The sequence below is a fragment of the Sorghum bicolor genome, chromosome 4 (assembly GCF_000003195.3).
Source record: "Sorghum bicolor cultivar BTx623 chromosome 4, Sorghum_bicolor_NCBIv3, whole genome shotgun sequence".
Lineage (NCBI taxonomy): Eukaryota > Viridiplantae > Streptophyta > Magnoliopsida > Poales > Poaceae > Sorghum > Sorghum bicolor.
This window is the reverse complement of record NC_012873.2, coordinates 57,774,780-57,798,306: the sequence shown is the minus strand read 5'-3', so window position 1 is coordinate 57,798,306 and position 23,527 is coordinate 57,774,780. Positions and strand designations below refer to the sequence as shown.

At 43.0% G+C, this 23,527-nt stretch overlaps 2 protein-coding genes across 2 annotated transcripts; one reads left to right on the top strand and one right to left on the bottom strand.

Annotated features, from left to right (window-relative positions):
- On the bottom strand, positions 13,690 to 17,235 carry LOC8066204 (elicitor-responsive protein 3). Its single transcript, XM_002452469.2, has 5 exons — positions 16,892 to 17,235; positions 16,261 to 16,326; positions 15,513 to 15,639; positions 15,218 to 15,332; positions 13,690 to 14,167 (listed from the first exon to the last, which is right to left on the bottom strand). Exons 1-5 carry the CDS (start codon positions 16,956 to 16,958, stop codon positions 14,111 to 14,113), a joined length of 432 nt encoding a protein of 143 aa, XP_002452514.1. The 5' UTR covers positions 16,959 to 17,235; the 3' UTR covers positions 13,690 to 14,110.
- On the top strand, positions 17,450 to 20,382 carry LOC8066203 (thioredoxin M1, chloroplastic). Its single transcript, XM_002454191.2, has 2 exons — positions 17,450 to 17,820; positions 19,756 to 20,382. The coding sequence occupies exons 1-2, from the start codon at positions 17,619 to 17,621 to the stop codon at positions 20,076 to 20,078; spliced, it is 525 nt and encodes a 174-aa protein (XP_002454236.1). The 5' UTR covers positions 17,450 to 17,618; the 3' UTR covers positions 20,079 to 20,382.

Sequence of the window (23,527 nt, the reverse complement as noted above, 5' to 3'; positions counted from 1 at the left end):
TGTTCACCATTTAATCATTAATCATCATTGAAGAATTTATTAAGCAAGATCATTATTTTTATTATTATATAGATTAGATGGGTAGAGCAACTAAGCATATCTACTGTTTACTATACTACCCATGTATAACCCAGGCATACAAGGAACATAGTAGAAGACTAGTCATGTCCTTAGGGTTTGCAATATTAAGACACATGCAATGGAAAGTAAATGTATTTGAAGTTCATAGGTACAATATGATCAGAGGGTGCCTGCACTTGCCTTTATTCCCAGTGTATATCTGCTCAGAATTCTTTGACTTCTTTCTTCTGATCTCTAACTTCTGCTTCGACTGTCGGTCCTCAGCTCCTGATCTTCACTGTTGATGAACCACGCTTCTACTCGTAGCAACCAAGTAACACAAACAGACAAACAACAATCATGACTAAGAACAAACGACAATCAAAAGAAAAGCTTAGAAAGAGCGCACTAAACGACACGACTTGTTGCTACGATCGAGACAACGCAAGAACGATTGAGAACGGGGCTATCGTTAAACGGACACGACTTTCGAGGTTCGAAGAGTAACGGAGAAGACGACTATACGCTGGTCGTATTTTATTTAATAAATAACTATATACCACTGAAGCCAATAAAGCATTTATAGTTTTGAGATATAGCATATATGAAAGCAACTAATCAAGTTATAATTAATAAAGAATCATTTAAGTTAATATTAATAATGTTACCATTTATTTATTTATAAAAGATCTAAATTAGAAACATGAGTTATTTTTAATCAAAAAGACTCTAGATAAATATTACTAAATTAGTTATGTGCTTCATGTTTAAATAACCAAATTATAATTAAGAAGTATTTGAGTTCACATTTGATTATAAATACCAAAGTGTAAACCTAATGTGTTTTTAAATTAATTAAATAGGAATGCATTTCGAAACATTAATCGGATTAATTATACTCATAAACATGAGACAAAGAAAATAGCATTGCTAATATTTAGATTACACCGACATAGTCACAACGCAACGAGAACCGAATTACAACCCTAGATTATTTCTAATTTAAAAGCTATTAATCAAATTATATTTAAATCAATAAATACAGAAATAAGTTACATGATAAATATTTATACTACTGCGTAGAGCGCGGCGATATGAAATTAACGCGACAAGAATGGGCTCAATCGGAATTAATATGCGGATTCTATGGCCAAAACTAGGTCAATGGCAAAACCGTGATTACGCAGAACTAATTTTTTTGTAATTTAAATAATTAAAACAGAATTTTAAATGCATTTTGGACTTAATATATAAATACCAACGGATCCAGGGTTTAGACTCCAAGAATCAGGACCTATATCGAATTTCTTTTGAACTAAAGCGAACCGCGGGTTGATTACCGAAAAGTTCAGGGGCTTTTGTGCAAAGCGGCCAGGGCTGACCGCGTTTGGCCGGTTGACCGGCCACGTGGCGCGGCGGGATTGGTGGTCCACGGCGGCGCTGGTGGACCGAGGGACAGGGCGCGGGTCCACCGGTCCACCGTGGACCGGGGAGCCAGGCGAGGCTCGCGCGCGGCGGCGGCATGGTCCGCGGCGGCGGTGCCATGGCCGCGGCAGCGGGGCCCGTCGCGGCGGCGCTGTAGGGCGTGGGGAGCCTCGCCGAGGGCATGGGCGAGACGCGTGGGGCGCGGCGAGTGCGTTGCGCGGGTCGGCCGCGCGGTAGAGGGGCCAGGGCGAGCGCGCGCGGCAGCGGGGTTTGGTCGCGGCGCGGCGTGCTCCGGCGAGCGTGAGCGCAAACGGAAGAGGGAGAGAGAGCGGAAAGGGAACGGGCGTGGTCGTCACCTCGCTGCGAACGCCGAGGGCCGGTCGTCGTCGTCGGAGATGGGGTCGGGGAGGAGATCACCGACGGCGGGTGGAGCTCGGGCGGTGGCAATGGTGGCGGCGCTGCTAGGGTTCTAGGATGGCCCGCGGCAGTGCCCTAGGGCTCCTAGGGAGGCGTGCGGCGGCTGCGGGGCGCCCTTAAATAGGTGAAGGCGATCCTCGGTTTGCGCGCGCGCAGAAATCGTGGCGGCGGCGCCGTCCGCGTCCGAGTCGGGCGGGAGGTTAGGGGTGACCTCCCCCTGACAGGTGGGGCCCGCATGTCAGCGACTCGGAGCGGGCTGGCAGGCGGGGCCCACGTGGCAGTGACACGGGCGCTAGGCGAGCTGGCACAGCTGCTGCTGGGCTGCTGCACGGCTGGGCCGAGGCCCAAGGGGGCGCGTGCGCATGGGCTCGAAGGGCAGCCAGGCCGGGGCTGGGCCACAAGCACGAGTAGGCCAAAATGAGGAGGGAAATGAGAAAGAAAATAACTTCTCTTTTCACCAAAATAGAAATTCTAAACTAATTTGCCAACTAATTTCCAAACTATTTTCAAACCATATTTCAAAATAAATTTGATTCAATATTTAGGGATTATTTTGGAATTTGTTTTTAGACTACTTTGAAATCTAAATATATTTTAGTCTAAACACATTTCTAAATTGTTTTCCAACTTGAATTAGTTTTTAAATAGGACTTTTGGGTTTTATATTTCCGAAAACCGAAAGAGACTAAACGTGGCTCGCTAGAAATTTTATATTCATTAATTTTTTTACACAAACCAAATAAAGCTAGGGCACAGAGCACACAACAGCAAACAAAACACTCATCACTTATCTTTATAAAAGTTTTTTTTTTAAATTCCACATTTTTCTCATTTTATAAAGACAATAATTAATAACAAAAAATCTTGTAATATTTTAGAAAAATTTTAAATCCCTATTTAATTTAGTGTTTTCTAATAACAATCCAAAATTAAAAATTTTGGAGTGTTATAGATCTACCCCACTTAACATAAATCTCGTCCCGAGATTTGAAGAAACTAAAGAGAAAGATAAAGTAGATCATCAAAGTTGTTTCGAGACTTTCAAGACATGATCAAAGAATTAAATATAGACATAAAGGGTATAGAGTATGCTACAGATTTGAAGACAAAGAAAGATAAACATATGAGATAGAAATTGATCTTTGAATTCTTGTATTACGATAAAGTGCAAGGGCAAAAAGCCAAGGTTAACAGAAGATAACACATAGGAGATAGATATAATAGTGCTCACAATTTCCTTGATCCCGGGTATGTATAAGATAGTAGACGAAAGGATAAAGAATTAGCAGAAGTCGACAAAGACTTAGATTTTTTTTTTTAAGTCTTCACGCTTAATCATCTGTAGTCCAATGAGATGTAAGATCCAAGATCACACGTTGACAAAAATGATAAGGGCTCATCGCAAGAATGATAAAGATCAATATAAAGTTCTCCATGTCTTCTGTTTTGAGATCCTCAAGAGTGATGATCGTAACTGCCGCTACCCCACTTAAACCAAGTGTTTGCTCATCTTCAAAAACTATTGTTTACGAACTTCATCTTGCCAGATCGGAACGATCTTTAGAGATTTCCTTCAGAGATTACCCGTCTAATAACACACTGCACTTCTTGGGATTCTGAGAGACAGGGAGAGAAACAACATAATGATGGGAGAAGATAGAGTGAAATAACTTCAGTTATCTTAGTAAAGGTGCAAGACTGAAGCCAAAAGTCGATAAGGTTATCTAGGAGAAGGTTCTTGGACACTATCTAGAAAAGCAACCCAAGGGGTCTGTTAAGATTGACCATATATCAGTATGGTTTTCATGTGACTTTCAGGTTCTGCATTTTGTCACGTGATAATCCATCAAATATTCCAAAGTGAACAAAAAAAAAATACATCTTATCTTGGGACTTTGGTTTCCTATGTCTTGCTTTGATAGGTCAACAAGCACCACTCTTCCTAGGACACTTGATGCTTCTCTATGGTCTCCATAGATGGATCCTAAGTAGATTTCTCATACCACTTGCAGTGTTGGGGAAATATTGCGAGAGAGAACTGCACAAAGGTTGTCAACTCATTCTGAATGGAATGTTTATGATCACTTCACGGGTAAGCACTACCACTCGATGTTGGGACAACACCAGGTGCTTTGCCTGAGATTCCATGGTTACCACAAATAGACTAAACATCTTGTCAAACAACTCATAGCTCATATCAGGAGATTAAGAATGATAAGGTCCAATGAACAAGATATCTCATTTTACAAAGAAGATTATAAGTGACTTGAATAAAAAAAATCTTTATAAGCTAGAAGCCATCGCTGACTTTATAAGTGTTACATACTTCCTTGACTGGTTCAAATCTATCTGAGTCTCCTAATACAATCTACTCCACATCTGATGTTGTGTAAATATTGCCTCTCTATAAGGTCCACATTTCTTTCGAACTGCCTCATTGTCGATACAATCATTCCATTAGTCCTTCAATTCTTGGGGTGAAGTTGAATACCTTCATACATAAACCTATCTCCTGATGGGGTGGTTAGAGATACTGAGTGTTGGGTACAGTCAATCTTTCCATGACAAGCGGTTAACCATCCTCTTCCAAGAACGACATCAATCTCCATTGATTCCAAAACTACAAGATTCACCTCAAAATTTACACCTTTTATACCGAGACTGACTTTTGGGCACATGTGTGTTGCTTTTATCTTCCCTCTTGGTGATTTGACTAGTACGGGTTTCTTCATTTCCAACAGAAGCATCTTATGATTAGCAACACATTTATTTGAGATGAAAGAATGTGAAGAACTTGAGTCAAACAAAACAGTGGCAGGAGTTGAATTGACTAGAATTGATCCAAACACCACATTTTGTGCTTCACGAGCAGTACACAGATCCACATGGTTCAATCTACCATTAACATAGTCACGAACTGGGTACTTCTTTGGACAATGTTTCTTGTGATGTCCCTCTTCGTGACACTGGTAACAAGCATTGCTAACCATTTTACCATAGGTGTTATCCTGACATTGAGCTCCTTGAATTGATGTGCCAGGAGTAACTGAAGTGCTACTAACTTGTTGGTTCTGAGGGTTCACCTTCAATGGAGTCTCTTCACTATTTCGCTTCTTAGCTTGATTACTCTTTCGAGGCTGATATTCTGTATAGGTGATGGTCCATCCATCTAGGCATATCTCTGGCATAGCAAGTGTAGCTGAAGGGGCATCTAATTCTTCAAGGTATGAATGTGTCTGATGAGAGTTTGGAGCTAAATCTAACTGCCATGTAGAACTCAGATTTGGCTCAACACTTAACAGTGGCTCTAGGGAGATTGCCTTCCTTTTCTTGTTACCTTCAGTCTGTTGATCTTGGGGTACTTCTATCTTTCCTTCGCTTGACTTTTTCTGAAGGCACGGTAAACCATAATATCTGCAGCAATTACACGGCTCTTGAATCCCAAGTGCCTCATTAATACCATCTTTCTTAGCTTTCATGTTCTTCCAGGCTTCTATTACTTGTTTCTTCATTGCTCCTTCCTGAGTTTCAGTCATGTTCTTTTCTAAATATAACTGAGAATCTTTTGGTGGTCCCACTCCACTTAGTACTTGATCTTGCATAGACAAGGGCTTCTCCTTGTTTACTAGGGACAAGGGTAGCATAGTTGGGTCTTCGTGACATTTGGTGTAAGCTTCTTCAATGTCGCCTTGGAGAAGTAAAGATTGTAGTATCAAAAACTTCTGGAGTCTAGCCATATGATCAGCTGCCATCTCTAGGATTTGGGATTGCCAAGCTATCATCTCTTCACTGCTCAATTGTGTTGCAGAAGTCATTGGTTGACTCGGATCACCAATATTCTTTTCCATTGATGTCACCACTTGGATCAATCATCTGACATTAGGCAATAGTAGAATGAGCTAGAGTAATATGGACAAAGAGCAGGATGTGAAGTGAGAGAAAATAGGTGGAGAGGATCAAGATTGACAAAAGATATGGATAGGATAAGAGAGATCACTACCCCACTTAACAGAGATCGAACTAATCCCCCAAACGATTTCTTCCAGAACTCCTCAAAACACTAGAACAGAGACAACACACAAAACATCAAACCAAACAAAACAAGCACGCAACACATCAACGACACTACACGTGCTTCTTCAACAGTGGTGGTCATCCTAAAAAGGTAAGTTCGAGATGATGAAGGGCCATCGAATTTTGGAATAAAATAAGTTTTGAAAACTTAAGTAAAACAACTAAACAAAAGCCAAGGAGATTAATAGAAATAGCTCAAAGGAAGCTATTCAAGGAGGGGATACAACATGACAAGGATGAAGAAATAGTCAGAATCAAATAGTCAAGAGATGAGAAAATAGTTTTATATTAAAATAAGCTTTAGAAATCGACCAGTGCTATCTAGGCATACGTCCTACAGTCGACATTGCTCTGATACCATTCCTGTCACACCCTGGCTTTTAAAATAAGACCAGAGTCGTCATATGTGTGCCCAGGAAGTCCACACATATAACAAAAGAATAGAAATATCAGAATCAATGTTATATATAGCAGAAAAACATATTTATAATAACACTTACAAAACATCAGAGTACGCGGAAACAGTAGCTAAACTTCTTAGGCTCCAATCTTCTCAGGGACGGTTGACTGGGGGCTCCGTACGCCAAGCACTTCCCATAAGCTTCTAGAAAACTCCATGACCTCTTTATCCTTCTTCTGAGCAGCACTTTACTACACACTGGGGGTGTGGGGGAAATAGCAAGGGTGAGTTCATGTCGAACTCAGCGAGTACAGACGGAAAGTATAATGACATGCAAGGCTTAATCAAAGGAAAAGCTGACACTGTTTAACTGCAGGTGAGCTTTTTAGTTGGTACACTTTTATTACAATTCTTTTATTAAAACAACCTATTACTAAATATGAGTGAAGCATCCCAACCCTTAATTAGATGAAAGTATATTAACAATTTTATTAATCATCATTATAATTATTACCGAGGTAGCAACCTCAGATAGTAACTCGGGGTAGCAACCCCATTAAGGTCATGGGATAGCAATCCCAATTTAGAACACAGGATAGCAATCCTGCCAACACGGAATAGCCATTCCGCCAAAGCACGAGGTAGCAACCTCAACCAAATTTTCGCCTCCAAGTATCCAGTGAATCCAATTTGCTCATCAAGTGAGGGTCTGGGCCGCTCGTGACCGTGAGCACGGCTGATATATCAGTTTTACACTCTGCAGAGGTGTGCACTTTCACTCCAAGTCGTGATTCCCATTCGCCCGGGGTCGCGACTCCCCAAAACACTACCGAGGTGAGCAGGCAGGGTTTCACTACGAGACCTTTCACAGGGTCCAACTAATAGGATGCCACTCGCAAGTTTTCGCCGGGGCGCTCGACAGTCGATACCCATAGCCATGGCGTACCGAGCAGCCGCTAACTTAATATTCATTACCCAAGCTACTTCCTCACGCCTACCCGGAAAGTAACACCCTACCAGCGGAGGTCCTGCTAATTAGTCAAGCCAGAGCCATATAGCTTGGAGCTGCACTGTAAGTCCCAGGGGGCCGCTCCCTGACTAAGTCCTTATGGAGAGCAGAGACGGGTACGCCCAGCAAACCGGACCACCAACAATACCCGCTCCCCCTGTCCTCAACCAAAACACGATGCTCGCAAGCACCGCAACATCTCCATCACCGAAGTGACCATTGTTCACCATTTAATCATTAATCATCATTGAAGAATTTATTAAGCAAGATCATTATTTTTATTATTATATAGATTAGATGGGTAGAGCAACTAAGCATATCTACTGTTTACTATACTACCCATGTATAACCCAGGCATACAAGGAACATAGTAGAAGACTAGTCATGTCCTTAGGGTTTGCAATATTAAGACACATGCAATGGAAAGTAAATGTATTTGAAGTTCATAGGTACAATATGATCAGAGGGTGCCTGCACTTGCCTTTATTCCCAGTGTATATCTGCTCAGAATTCTTTGACTTCTTTCTTCTGATCTCTAACTTCTGCTTCGACTGTCGGTCCTCAGCTCCTGATCTTCACTGTTGATGAACCACGCTTCTACTCGTAGCAACCAAGTAACACAAACAGACAAACAACAATCATGACTAAGAACAAACGACAATCAAAAGAAAAGCTTAGAAAGAGCGCACTAAACGACACGACTTGTTGCTACGATCGAGACAACGCAAGAACGATTGAGAACGGGGCTATCGTTAAACGGACACGACTTTCGAGGTTCGAAGAGTAACGGAGAAGACGACTATACGCTGGTCGTATTTTATTTAATAAATAACTATATACCACTGAAGCCAATAAAGCATTTATAGTTTTGAGATATAGCATATATGAAAGCAACTAATCAAGTTATAATTAATAAAGAATCATTTAAGTTAATATTAATAATGTTACCATTTATTTATTTATAAAAGATCTAAATTAGAAACATGAGTTATTTTTAATCAAAAAGACTCTAGATAAATATTACTAAATTAGTTATGTGCTTCATGTTTAAATAACCAAATTATAATTAAGAAGTATTTGAGTTCACATTTGATTATAAATACCAAAGTGTAAACCTAATGTGTTTTTAAATTAATTAAATAGGAATGCATTTCGAAACATTAATCGGATTAATTATACTCATAAACATGAGACAAAGAAAATAGCATTGCTAATATTTAGATTACACCGACATAGTCACAACGCAACGAGAACCGAATTACAACCCTAGATTATTTCTAATTTAAAAGCTATTAATCAAATTATATTTAAATCAATAAATACAGAAATAAGTTACATGATAAATATTTATACTACTGCGTAGAGCGCGGCGATATGAAATTAACGCGACAAGAATGGGCTCAATCGGAATTAATATGCGGATTCTATGGCCAAAACTAGGTCAATGGCAAAACCGTGATTACGCAGAACTAATTTTTTTGTAATTTAAATAATTAAAACAGAATTTTAAATGCATTTTGGACTTAATATATAAATACCAACGGATCCAGGGTTTAGACTCCAAGAATCAGGACCTATATCGAATTTCTTTTGAACTAAAGCGAACCGCGGGTTGATTACCGAAAAGTTCAGGGGCTTTTGTGCAAAGCGGCCAGGGCTGACCGCGTTTGGCCGGTTGACCGGCCACGTGGCGCGGCGGGATTGGTGGTCCACGGCGGCGCTGGTGGACCGAGGGACAGGGCGCGGGTCCACCGGTCCACCGTGGACCGGGGAGCCAGGCGAGGCTCGCGCGCGGCGGCGGCATGGTCCGCGGCGGCGGTGCCATGGCCGCGGCAGCGGGGCCCGTCGCGGCGGCGCTGTAGGGCGTGGGGAGCCTCGCCGAGGGCATGGGCGAGACGCGTGGGGCGCGGCGAGTGCGTTGCGCGGGTCGGCCGCGCGGTAGAGGGGCCAGGGCGAGCGCGCGCGGCAGCGGGGTTTGGTCGCGGCGCGGCGTGCTCCGGCGAGCGTGAGCGCAAACGGAAGAGGGAGAGAGAGCGGAAAGGGAACGGGCGTGGTCGTCACCTCGCTGCGAACGCCGAGGGCCGGTCGTCGTCGTCGGAGATGGGGTCGGGGAGGAGATCACCGACGGCGGGTGGAGCTCGGGCGGTGGCAATGGTGGCGGCGCTGCTAGGGTTCTAGGATGGCCCGCGGCAGTGCCCTAGGGCTCCTAGGGAGGCGTGCGGCGGCTGCGGGGCGCCCTTAAATAGGTGAAGGCGATCCTCGGTTTGCGCGCGCGCAGAAATCGTGGCGGCGGCGCCGTCCGCGTCCGAGTCGGGCGGGAGGTTAGGGGTGACCTCCCCCTGACAGGTGGGGCCCGCATGTCAGCGACTCGGAGCGGGCTGGCAGGCGGGGCCCACGTGGCAGTGACACGGGCGCTAGGCGAGCTGGCACAGCTGCTGCTGGGCTGCTGCACGGCTGGGCCGAGGCCCAAGGGGGCGCGTGCGCATGGGCTCGAAGGGCAGCCAGGCCGGGGCTGGGCCACAAGCACGAGTAGGCCAAAATGAGGAGGGAAATGAGAAAGAAAATAACTTCTCTTTTCACCAAAATAGAAATTCTAAACTAATTTGCCAACTAATTTCCAAACTATTTTCAAACCATATTTCAAAATAAATTTGATTCAATATTTAGGGATTATTTTGGAATTTGTTTTTAGACTACTTTGAAATCTAAATATATTTTAGTCTAAACACATTTCTAAATTGTTTTCCAACTTGAATTAGTTTTTAAATAGGACTTTTGGGTTTTATATTTCCGAAAACCGAAAGAGACTAAACGTGGCTCGCTAGAAATTTTATATTCATTAATTTTTTTACACAAACCAAATAAAGCTAGGGCACAGAGCACACAACAGCAAACAAAACACTCATCACCTATCTTTATAAAAGTTTTTTTTTTTTTTTAAATTCCACATTTTTCTCATTTTATAAAGACAATAATTAATAACAAAAAATCTTGTAATATTTTAGAAAAATTTTAAATCCCTATTTAATTTAGTGTTTTCTAATAACAATCCAAAATTAAAAATTTTGGAGTGTTATAGTATGTCCATGCAAGCACCGCGCTACCCCAACTGTAGCCGGCAATGTTGTCCAGTGGCTGCATAAGGATCCTCAGGAAAATCCAGCTGATGCTGTCTCCTGAGGAATCAGGGAACAAGAAACCCCCCAAGAAGTGCCACAACCACACCTTTGCATACATCTCCACCTCATGATCTGGAGCATCAGGCGGTGGTCCTGCACCAAAGTTCTGCGTAATCCAAGACGTCGACACTCCTGAGGTCTTCCTGCAATTACAAGTAAACAAATATTGTATAAATATAGATTTATCTAAAATGGTTGTATTAGTAATTTCAATGGGACTCAAATATGAACTTACTTGGTGCCTTTAACTTCAGCATCTGATGGCCGCCTACCACAAAACTCCTGTACCAAGTCTAGCCAAGTAGACTCATCGACGACCCTAGTCACCGGATGACCAGACAAACTCAAACACAATATCATCTTCACATCCTGCAATGTGATAGTCATTTCTCCACAAGGTGTGTGGAAGGTGTGTGTCTCTGGTCTCCACCTGCATCGTTATAATGTTGTGTATATCAATTATTTGAAGGCACATATTTAACAAACAAATTAAAGTAATGTAAAATGCTATGTTACCTATCAACAAAAGCAGTAAGAACTGCAGGGTCTAGAGTGGGAAGTCCAATGTTGTAGACCCGGACGATCTCAAGAAAGCCTGCACGACGAATGTACGGCGCGTATCGCTCGTTCCAGCTGTGTACGTGGTGCGTGCGACCACGAAGCACACACAATGGCCTCTGCTGCTCCGACAAGGCCTTGGCCCGGTGGTCCTTGTCGTAGTCCGCCTCAATGAGGCTAAAGCAGGGATGAGGTGCCCGCGCCGCCATTGTAGCCCGCCTGTTTCAAAAATGAAAGAAACAACATTAGTACAATTAATAACATTAGTAATAAGACAAAGCAAGTAAATTTGATGACGAATAACATAAATACATGTTTACTAAGAATTTTGATAAGCACAAAGATTAATAAACAACCTCTTGTCTACCCCTCCTATGAAATCTAGCGTTATGACCAGGTTTCTTACAAATGCTGCATAGGTTCTGCGCACGTTCTTCGTTGAAGTCACCGCCACCATACATGTCATCGCCATAACCTTTCATATTGTCCATATCGCCTTTCAGTCGCTTCTTCTTCCTCCTTCCCTTCCCTACCTTTCTTAGGTCCGGATAAGGCACGTAGTCCTCACCATAATATGGAGGCCACTGCGACTCGTCAAGGTACGGCTCAAAGCTCTTCTCCTAAACATTTTGGGTGTTGGCACGGAGATACAAGGGTGACATGTATGGTTCAACTGTATAGTCAAAACCTCTAAGCCGACAAGACGTAATCATGTGTGAGCAAGGGGCATGCATGATCTGAGGTACGTTGCAACTGCATTCTACTTTTTCAAGATCCACACGGTACGTTCGCCCACCAAATCGTTCGCCGCCAAGGTTTGTGCCCCCTCTAGCTCGTACGCTAAAAACAAGTCTATCTCGTCCATAGGCCTCGCCAACCTGTTGCTTGGACAACTCCTCAGCCTCTTGCAAATATTCGTGTGCAGCCTTCCCCCATCTTCCAAGCTCCTCTTCATTCCTCAGGGCTAGGCCATACCGCGTAACAAAATATTCATTGCACTTCTTAAAAGAGAACTCAACAATACCGGACACTGGTAGAGATCGAACGCCTTTGAACACACGATTGAAAGACTCAGAGGAGTTTATTGTCATTATGCCATACCGAAACCCACCCTCATCATATGCTAATGCCCACTTCGCTTTATTTTCCATCTGCTGATCTAACCATGCCTTGCTCGTTCGGTTCATCATCTTCTGTAGTTCCGCCATTGTCTCCTTAAACTCGTGTTCCGTACGTTTATTACAAAGTTCCTTTAACTTGTCTGCCACCTCCTTCTTCCGTTGACGGCGCCAGAAATTAGCGGCAAAATGCCTCATGCACCAACGGTGCACTAGGGGTGGGTGCCCATCAATGTGTTCACCGGCAGCATTAAGAATTCCAATGTGACGGTCCGATATCAAACAAATGGTGCGAGAAGGACCAAGGACGTGAAGACGGAGCAGACACATGAACCATGACCACGAATCATTGTTCTCCCCCTCTGCCAAAGCAAAAGCCAGTGGCACAATTTGATTCTCAGGGTCTACAGCAGCAGCCATCATCAATGTACCTCTGTATTTGCCAGTGAGGAATGTGCCATCAACTAGAACAACTGGCCGGCAATACTGAAATGCATGCTTACACTGATCAAAATACCAGAACACACGGTACAGAATTATCAGTTTCAATCAGCAATAAAACAAATTTGTTAGGAATCATCCTCCTTTACAATTTACAATATGGTTTGTTGATACAGAAAGAACGTCGTTCCACCTAGTTTCGTCCAACGAAGGTACGTTTTGTAATTCCTATCAGATCAGAAAGTGTATTAACGAATTAAAAAACTTCTCATGTTTTATTGCGATTCTAATCTAAATAAAAAATAATGCTAGCATCAAACTTCTCATGTTTTAATATAATACTGAGGTATATTAAGAGGTAATATTAGAGTGAGATAAGGTTTAACTATTTTCTATTTTTATTATTAAATAAATATGTCTTCAAGCTACATATATTATAAATATTAACTATCTAATACCATAGATGTTATGGTTATCAATAAAATAAATTATGGACTTTAAATTTTATGAAAAGGATAAATATAAATAGATATGTAACATTTTGTCATCACTTTCTAATCACTTTCTAAGGTTATTTGATGTTTTTCTTCCGTTGCAACGCACGGGCATATTTACTAGTATAGATAAGTTTCTCGTGGAGCGGAGGAATTTCATTCCATATATTTAGCAAGCCAAATTTTAGAGTTTGACAAGTTTTTGGTAGTAGGGCCTGTTTGTTTACGAGCGGTAAAATTTACCGTCCGTTATATCGAATGTTTAGACACATGCATAAAATATTAAATGTGGATTATTTACAAAACTAAATATGACTAGAGAGTAATTTGCGAGACGATTCTTTGAGCCTAATTAGTCTATGATTAGACACTAATTGCTAAATAAAAAAAAATGCTACATTATCTGTTAAACTTTAACAACCCCAACTAAACACCCCCTAAATACTAGCTAAAATCATAGTTTGTCAAATATTCGGTATCAAAAACTTCAGAAGCGAACCAATCAAGCCCGTACTTACACAAAATTCTTCCTTTTGGGATAAAGCCGAATAAAGCAAAGAAAGATGGTCTTTCAGTGTTCGAAATGACAGTAACAACACCAAATCGTTCAATTGCTTCCCACGCTTGAAGCCGGAAAGGACAGCATTACTGAATTCAGTATGTAGAAAAATTGCCAGCGCGGCCATATATATGCAGATCACAACTCCAACGAGAAGGTGGGTGCACATTTTGCACCAGAAGCCTTCTGCTGTTGTGCAGCAGTGCAGCTTCAATACGCTTACGAAGAATGAAAGAAGGCAAGACAAGCACGATCTATCAGTTTCTTAACACGAAGTTAGAAATACCAAATAGACTAAATTCTGCATTAGCATGAAGTATTCAACGGCTGAAGACTCCAAGGTCATGAATTGTCGCTGTGCTCTGGTGTTCTAGCTCTAAGATGATTGCTTCCATCCACCAAAGTCCTCTGGGAGACCCCGCTGGCGAGTATCCTACATAAAGAATGACCATTAGCATTAGCTTACTAAAAAGCAGCAGAGTTTTTTTTCTCGGGAAAACTGAGTATCATCATGTATTAAGTAGAGGAAAAGAAAATGCAAATACAACACCCCCCACAACATAAAAACAAACACGCCCTTGGCACACAGCGGAGCAGCATAGTTTTTCTTGCAGCCTGCCGTGGCAAACAGGTTCTATGTGAGCAATTCTTGACCAATAAAAAGCAACAGTTTTTTACTTAACGAAAAACAGAACTTAGGAAAACACAAAATAAATCATGTTTGGGACTTCAGGTGAATCATACTTTTCTGTGTTGCATATCCAGTGAAAATACTTCAGGCAAATGGTCCAGTAGCTAGCTTTAAAGGTGCAGTACAGCCAACTGTATCTCAAAACAGATGTATAATTACTTGTACTTAACACCACCACTGCATTGCCGGCATGGCATCACATGACTAGACAGTAACACCATACGAACGCTAGGCTATTATGTTCAGTTATGGAATGTAGACCTAAATGTTAGGGAACGAAGGCAGGTTTTTTTTTTGTCCTTAAGGGCACGTGCCCTCACTCTCCCACCCATTGAATTCACTTTGAGAAGCATGCAAACACACATTTCAATGCGAAATTGCTTTGAGATGTATGTTTGCACGCTTATCAAAGCGAATCTAATGGGTAGGAGAGTGAGAACATGTGCCCTCAAGGGCAAAATAAACTTTACTGTTAGGGAACCTCGTTACAGCCTGTATATTGATTCAACAACAGGGATGCTAGAATGCTATACTCGTCGAAAGAAATGCTTGCCCTAGACTGGGCACAAGAAGGGGAAACCTTGGTCCTTTGCATTTCGCAGTCTATGCGATCTTTTTCTTTCTTTGTGTAATTAGCACCAACTATTAGTAGAAATTTGGATAACAGAAGATGTATTATATTCATAAAATGGATGTGTACACATCACAAAAGGCTTTGAAGTTAAAATTAGATTCAAGAATTTGAACATTCATATATAAATATAAGCATAGAGGCAGATTTCTCGAAACTACCTCAGGAGTGAATGTGAGACCAACTTTGATTTCTCCACAGTATTTTTCACCTTTCACAACATTATAGCATGTTGGTGGAATGCTCCTTTCTGTATACACTGCTTCCAATGGAATCCTGTGAAAACCAATTCATCAGGACTCTTTAAAATTTTTAAATCACCAAACAACACTAAAGTTTGCTGAGTTACATTAAAATTAGGGCAAAAGTAAGAATAGCAACTTCAGGACAGCTGCTTGCTTTCTTCCAAAAAAAATGGAAGTAGAATTGCAGACACGAATTGCAATGTGTACTTACGTTGCTTCACCAACAAAGTCATCTGCTGTGCCTGTATCACTATCCATAAGCTTGATTAACAAGTCTGTGGTCCGGTCAGACACTGTGAAGATAAAGTTTTCATTCCACTCAGGGCTAGTTCCTTTTCCTGCATGAATGATCATGTTAGTGTCGCTAGCAGAATTCAAGCAACATAAATTAGTATCAGACAGTACCTTAGAGGTCTTATATTAGCACTCGAAAGTCAGAAAAACAGCATCTCTTTTTTACATTTTAGAGACGGATAAGGCCACCACAATAAGAATTTGAACCCCCTAGCTTCTTTTTTTTTCTAAAATATGCATGAGAATTATGAATCATTTGTGTTTAACTGGGAATTAAAACCAAGACACAAGGTTAAACACAATGTAAGGGTAATTTCTTACCTTACAGTTACTTCCTAATCACTTGTTAGCACTATTTTATTGCCCTCCTAGTATTGCTTCCTGAAACTCTGTTACACTATCATTTGACTTGCATCATAGCACATTTTTTATGTGACGTCTATTATTCTTTATTAAGCATACAATGGACTACCTAATTATAGTATCCCACAAAACATCTTATATGATAGAAATCCAATGTTTCAGTAGACTTCTGAATTCTAATAGACAGATTGAGGTCAACCTATTTTCCTAACGCAAAACATCCAAATGTTTGGAAAATATATATATAATCACAATAGAGCTAAAATAACTATATATGATGAAAAAATCAAATAGATATCCACCAGCTGCAATACTGCTCTTCTGCTCCTGTGAACGGCACTTGAGAATTGCATACGGATCCATGTTACCTGCCGGTTCATTCCAAGGAAAAACTCATCAAAAGGAATCTCAGCAGCATTGGATTTTTTTTTTTTGGAAAATACATCTGACAAAGCAACTGATGAACAAGTAATGTGGCACATTTGAGCACTTATTATGGTTGTAAGAAACTTCCTACTCCTACTCCGTACGTTCTACCTGTCGGTTTACAAATTGTTCACTTCGATTTTACAGATCCACAATTGACGACCCTGAAATGTACAAGTATATATGAAATCCACAATGTCCGAGGGCTTCCTATTATGCCAACAAGAACAAGTGCCAACAATTCACGTAATCAATGAACTCCAAACCAAACCGCTCATAAAATCTTTTTTTAACACTTAACATGATTAGTTAATTCAATCTAGATTAGCAACGCGATAACAATAGTGTTAATCCATCAACCAACCAAAGGTTAGCTGAGCAATTGACCAATTGCTACGAGTCCAGATTCCAGAAGCTCCGATCCCCCCAAGGAAACAACGGACCACGATAAATCACGTGCAGATTGAACAAAGAGCAGGGAAAAGGGAAGGTTTAGCCGATGCGTACAGAGGTAATCGGTGTTCTCGAGGCCCTTGGCCCCAACGAGCAGCACCTCCAGCGTCCCGTGCACCATGTCCTCCTCCTCTCCTCTCCTCTCCTCGCTCTTCCTCAACAAGCCCCTGCGCCTTGCCTGTGCCGTGAACGAACGGAGACGCAGACAGGTGGATCCGAATTCCTGGCTGCCCTTTATACGCGTCTGGCTACCTTCCCCGCATGGAGGCGGAGGCGGAGGTGGAGCGGCATGGCATGGATGGCCATTAGCTTCGCCCGCCACCGCCAGTTCCGCGCGTCAGGGGCGGAAGCCGAAAGTGGAAGCACCACGCCACCGTTGTGACTTGTGGCCGATGTGGGCTCGGATAGTTGGGCTCATTCTTAGTGTTGTCGGGCTTCTTGATTCACGCAGACTCGGGACGCCACCGGCCCACCAATTCTGATGGCGACGGACGAGTCACGAGTCGCGCGTCCACATCGGCAGCACGCTGCGGCGCCACACGTCCCTCCCCGTGGGGCCCTGGGCCGATCTGTACTTATCTTTACCTGTCCACCCCAGCCCACCTCACCTCATTGGCATTTGGCAGGCAGATCGCAACGCAACAAGCTCGCTCCTCCAGTCCAGACCTCCCCACACGGCTCCACACTCCAACTCCCTCCCAACCACCTTCCCTTTCCCGCACCGCACCGCCCCCGGTTTCCCCACGCCTCTCCTCACTCCCGTCCCCGTCCATCCACCGCGATGGCCTCCCGCCTCGCCGTCGCCGTCGCCGCGCCCGCGTCGCCGTCGCCTTCCCCGGCCGCCACCGTCGCCCCGCCCCGCCTCGCGCTCCGCCGAGGCGTCCCGGCGCCGACGTGGAGCGCGCTCCGCACCGCCGTCCCGCGATCCCGTGGCGCGGCCGTTGTGTGCCTGGCCCAGGGCGGCCAGGACACCGCCATCCAAGGTATATCTATGCCCCCGCCTAGGTTACTCTCCTGCTGCTATTCTTCGATTCGCGCTTCGATCTGACATGGAATGGCGCTCGGTTGCTGATCTGGATTATTTAGTTTCTGGAGATGCGAATTGGCCGTTGAGACGATCGGTGTTTTCTGATCTTCCGTGTTGGTGAGAGTGTATCGCTGGAGTTAGGATTTTCGCAACTGTTCCCCCCCTCATGACTCAGGGACTTGTTTGTTTTTAGACGAATCATAGGAAGTAGGAATAGCAGGGCACGGCAGTTCTAAAGATGACGTGATGAAGCAAGCAGCAGTGAATGAACGAAGGCACGACAGCTTTTATTTGTGTATACGTACGTGTTCCTGGATGCATTTATATAGATAGATATCCATGTTGCATCACAGGCAGCTTGTTGCACAGTGCAGACCTGTGTCACTGTGTGCAGTGCACCAATGATCCAATGCATGTATGTATGCGACTATGTGCGCATCAAACTTAAAAGGAGATGTACACAAAGGTATAATATGTAGCTCATTGTGTAGCATGTTCTCACTGCACTGGCCATGCACTTTAGATTTTCTCTGCATGTATCCTTTGGCGCGAAAGCTAGTTTCAGATTTAAACCTGTTAACATTTAACGTCACATGGAATCGTTTTGTCGTGATCTGCTAGGAAAGCTTTAAATTGAATATTGCAATTTCTGACAGCTGGCTTATACTGACAAAGGACGCCGATTATATGAGAATGTATGCCATTTAAACTTAGGCAGAATACAGGCTGTAGTGTATTCTGCATCCGATATCTTATCTAATTACGCTTTAGTCATAGGTATACTTATTGAAACATGATATTGTTCTGAATCTATTGTTATTGCGAGTCATTACATTCAATGTATGTAACTAACTGCCATACTGGAACCATACCGGAATAGTGAGATGTAACAACAAAAGCATTCTCCTATTTCAAAATTAGGATACTAGGTACTGTTATTGTTGGGGTTCTGACTGGCCGAATGTTGATTCTGCATTATTCTGTGGTAGGTTTAGATGGATTTATGCCTTTTCATATATGAGAAGTGACTGCAATAGAGCTGCTAGCTATTCATTAATAAGGTAAAAGTGCTAGATTAAGTGCAAGGCAAAGTAGATTTGTATGGAGTTTGTGGTTGCTGTAATAAGTTAGGACCTCTATTTGCTTTCTCGTAAAGATTGTTGTATATGGTACCATAGTTCTTCTCAACCCAAGTGGAACCTGAAATTGTCTTGTGTGAAAATGGGTCGTATGGAGTCATGATCACTTTCATTTGTCACAATGGTCATTTACTCCTTATACTTTCCTACCTTGTTGTGGATACCAAGATGAGACTGTTTGGGATTGCGCATGGTTCCTAATTTTGAGTTCAATGTATGTGTGACCTTTGGGGAAAAAAAGGCTATGTTTATTCACTGCCTAATGTTTCCTTATTCAATTGCATCTTAAGTAGTCTCCAGCGCAATTTTCATGTATGAAGTTATGTGGTTAAGCTGGAATATTAAAGATTGTATATCTTTTCAGCACTTTGAGATTAGTTGCTGTTCATGCCTTTTGTTCTCTGGAAACTATTTTTAACATTTTCTTTGTAGTGAGTAGTGACACATTTGATATCCATGTCTGGAAATGTGGATGCATTAGTAGGAACTGTATCTCAACTTTCAAAACCTTAAATTGGTATATATATTTCAAGTCAAAAGTGATACATTTCTCCTGAATCATGCTTGTAGAATGGTTACACATCAACTTTAATTTAGACTCATTGTCCTTATTAGCCTCATGGAATAGTTTCTGTTTTGTCCTGTTTTATAGTGATTGATGTACAAGCTCCTTTTTTTAAAAAAGAAAAGAAAAGAAAAGAAAGAAGTTGATGTGCCAACTTATATATGTTCTAAACCTCATTGTTTTCCAGTTCCTGATGTGAGCAAATCCACATGGCAATCACTTGTGGTGGAGAGCGAGCTTCCCGTCCTTGTTCAGTTCTGGGCCTCATGGTGCGGACCGTGTAAGATGATAGACCCCATCGTTGGCAAGCTCTCAAAGGAGTACGAAGGAAAGCTGAAATGTTACAAGCTAAACACTGACGAGAACCCCGACATCGCGACCCAATTGGGCATCCGGAGCATCCCCACCATGATGATCTTCAAGAACGGTGAGAAGAAGGACGCCGTGATTGGAGCCGTGCCAGAGAGCACCCTGGTCACCTGCATCGACAAGTATGTTGGTGGGAGGTGAAATCTCATTCTGAGCCAGCTAGCCTTGGACTTCCATATGTAGATCGATGGGTATGGGTATATACCGTTCTTATTGAACTGCTGTTGAGTAGTTGTATGTAGATAATAATATGATCTCACTCCAATAAATGCGATTTAAGGATGTCAAGACATCTGGATGAAAGTTTGCTTCTGGTCTAGCTTTAGGTCCCATGTTTCATTCATTGAGTTGTGATCCTGTGTGTAGATCTGCTAAGTCGTATGGAGCTAATGGTCCTTATCTGAATCTCCATCTGATTATTATCGATTGATGAGTTCATGGATCAGGAGCTGTGGCCAATGGTAATGTGCAAAGTTGTGTTGGTGATAGTAACTGTGTATTGTCGGTGATTTTCGTGGTTGCTGGTTAGTGCTGTTCAGGGCGCATGCGGTCCACTAGTAGTGGAAGTTTATTTAGTAAGAGCAACTCCATATTGGGACCGTTTTAAGGGTGTGGTTGGGACCGTTTAAAATTGGACATGCGTGGTCGTTCCACTAAGGCATGTGAAAAGATTTCGGATTTCGCTACTCTAGCACTTTCGTTTGTTTGTGACAAATATTGTCTAATCGTGGACTAACTAGGATCAAAAGATTCGTTTCGCGATTTACAGTTAAATTGTGCAATTAGTTTTTATTTTCGTCTATATTTAATACTTCATGCATGCGTCGAAAAATTCGATGTGACAGAAAATCTTGACAAGGCCTAAGAATCAAAAAAATCTATGGTGCGTTTTCCATGCCATGGATGGAGGTCGTGTTCGCGATACCGCACCGCACGGTGGCCGCGATCCCAAACATGCCCTAATGCTACTTTTGGAGGGTTGATGTAGAGCTCATTTTCAATAAAGAATCTAACATCTAGAGCCCATGTGTCAAAGGGATCTTTTTTCTTTTTTTTCCTCCACACTCATTTATCTCTCACCCTTGTGAGAAGGATTGAACGAGGTACCTTGGCCTGGTCCTCGGTTGCGTGTTTATAGGCACAGGGAAAAGCCCCCTGGCGGTGGCGTTACATACATATGGTGTGTACAACAACTTCAGAGCTACAAACGTGGAGAACCAAGCGAAATAGATACAATGCATCTAGACTATAACTAACACCTAGATACATGACGGGAGAACAAACTATATTATCAAACTATATTATCTAACATTCCCCCTCAATCTCAGCCACTAACAAGGTTGAGATTGTCACGAAATCTCTTAATCTTAGCAGCAGCAATCGGCTTGGTGAACCCATCGGCCAACTGATCATTGGATGAAATAAACCTGACATCCAGTAACTTTTGCGCAACTCGCTCTCTAACGAAGTGGAAATCAATTTCTATATGTTTGGTCCTTGCATGAAACACTGGGTTTGCTGTCAAGTATTTGGCTCCCAAATTATCACACCACAAACGTGCTGCAGGAGGATGAGAAATCCGTAACTCTGAGAGAAGCTTTTGGATCCACATCATTTCAGCAGTAGCATTTGCAAAAGCCTTATACTCAGCCTCAGTAGATGATCTTGACATAGTGGGTTGTTTGCGTGCACTCCAGGAGATGAGATTGCGCCCCAAGAACACAGCAAAACCCCCAGTGGATCTCCGATCATCTACACAACTAGCCCAATCTGCATCTGAAAAGGCACTGACCATCATAGAATTTGACTTGCAAATATTTAGACCAACCTGTTTTGTCCCTTGAACATACCGTAGTATTCTTTTAACTGCACTGAAATGAGCCGTGGTGGGTGAATGTAGAAACTGGCATACCTTGTTGACAACAAAACATATATCTGGCCTCGTGAGGGTGAGGTATTGCAGTGCCCCTACCATGCTTCGGTATCTTGTGGAGTCATCAGAGCTAAGCCTTGTACCGTCCGCAATACTGAGTTTTTCTGAGGTGGACAACGGAGTATCAACAGACTTACAATTGCTCATCCCTGCTCGCTCCAGAATGTCACGAGCATACTTCTGTTGCGTCAACACCAACCCTGCATTATGTTTCTTTACTTCAATGCCCAAGAAATAGTGAAGTTCACCCAAGTCTTTGAGTGCAAAATCACTTTGCAGCGCCTTTAGAAGTCCCTTTGTAGCCACTGGTGAAGAGCTAGCAACAATAATGTCATCGACATATACTAGAACAAATATTGTTACCCCTTCTTTATGAAAATAAAAAAGAGATGTATCAGATTTAGAAGGGACAAAACCAAGCTGCACTAACTTGTTGCAGAGCCGAGCATACCACGCTCTTGGTGCCTGTTTCAAGCCATAAAGAGCCTTGTCCAATTTACAAACATAAGTGGGATGAGTGCTGTCAACATACCCTGGAGGTTGGCTCATATATACTTCTTCTTCCAATACCCCATGAAGAAAGGCATTTTGCACATCAAGCTGTCGAAGAGACCATCCCTTCGACACGGCTATGGACAGAACTAGTCTGATAGTAGCTGCCTTGACCACAGGACTGAAAGTATCCTCATAGTCAATGCCATACTGCTGTTTGAACCCCTTTGCAACTAAACGTGCTTTGTAACGATCAATGGTACCATCAGGTTTCCTCTTAATCCTGTACACCCACTTGCTACCAATTATATTTTTGCCCTTTGGTTTTGGAACCAAGTGCCAGGTTTTGTTCCATAGGAGTGCCTCATATTCATTGTTCATAGCTTCGACCCAATTTTTGTTCCCAAGAGCTTCAGCTACAGTAGTAGGCTCATCTGCAGGTATACTAGCAAGATTGCACCAGCGCACAGTGCCATCAGTAAACACTTTGGGCTGTGTTATACCTCTTTGTAACCTGGTGACGGGGCGTTGCACAGTAGTGGCTTCGGATGCAGTGGACGCAGACGATCCGGCCTCCTGCGCACCGGAACTTGCACCTGGATCAGTTTGCGCCGGCAGACTTCCCCCTGCAGCTGATGCGGGAACAGCGTCGGCCGCAGAAGATCCCCCGCCAGGCGACACGGGAGCCCCGACCACGTCAACGGCAGCTGACGGCGCCGGCGTCAGAGAATCGGGCACCCGATCCAACGTCGATTCGCCTGATCTTCCAGTCCGAGGTACGGCGGGCGCAGGCGAATCCACCCCGGCCTCCGTGCCCGGGCTGTCGTCACGCGGCTGCATAAAATGACGCTGCATTGTTGGCTTGGGAGCTTCATTTGGAGCGCCGTTTTCACCAGGATTTTCACCATTGCCTGCAGAATCTTCATTGACGCTAGAAGAAACATTAGTGGAGACAGATGGAGATGAGTATTGATCATGCACAGTTGCATTCCCAAAACTAGCATGAGGACTTAGCAAGGAAGGATTGAGAAGAGCAATTTCTGCTCTCAGCCGTGCTCCAGCATTTGGCCGAAGAGTGGAGAAGGGAAAAACTGTCTCATCAAACACGACGTCACGAGAAATATAAACACACCCTTCAGCAGGATCCAAACATTTGAATCCCTTG

Coding starts and splice junctions, on each gene's coding strand:
- LOC8066204 (XM_002452469.2), bottom strand. CDS start 16,958: ATGGTGCACGGGACGCTGGAGGTGCTGCTCGTTGGGGCCAAGGGCCTC. Junction 15,640..16,260: donor GAAGAGCAGTATTGCAGCTG/GTGGATATCTAT, acceptor TCATTCATGCAG/GAAAAGGAACTAGCCCTGAG. Junction 14,168..15,217: donor GTCTCACATTCACTCCTGAG/GTAGTTTCGAGA, acceptor TTCTTTATGTAG/GATACTCGCCAGCGGGGTCT.
- LOC8066203 (XM_002454191.2), top strand. CDS start 17,619: ATGGCCTCCCGCCTCGCCGTCGCCGTCGCCGCGCCCGCGTCGCCGTCG. Junction 17,821..19,755: donor CCAGGACACCGCCATCCAAG/GTATATCTATGC, acceptor ATTGTTTTCCAG/TTCCTGATGTGAGCAAATCC.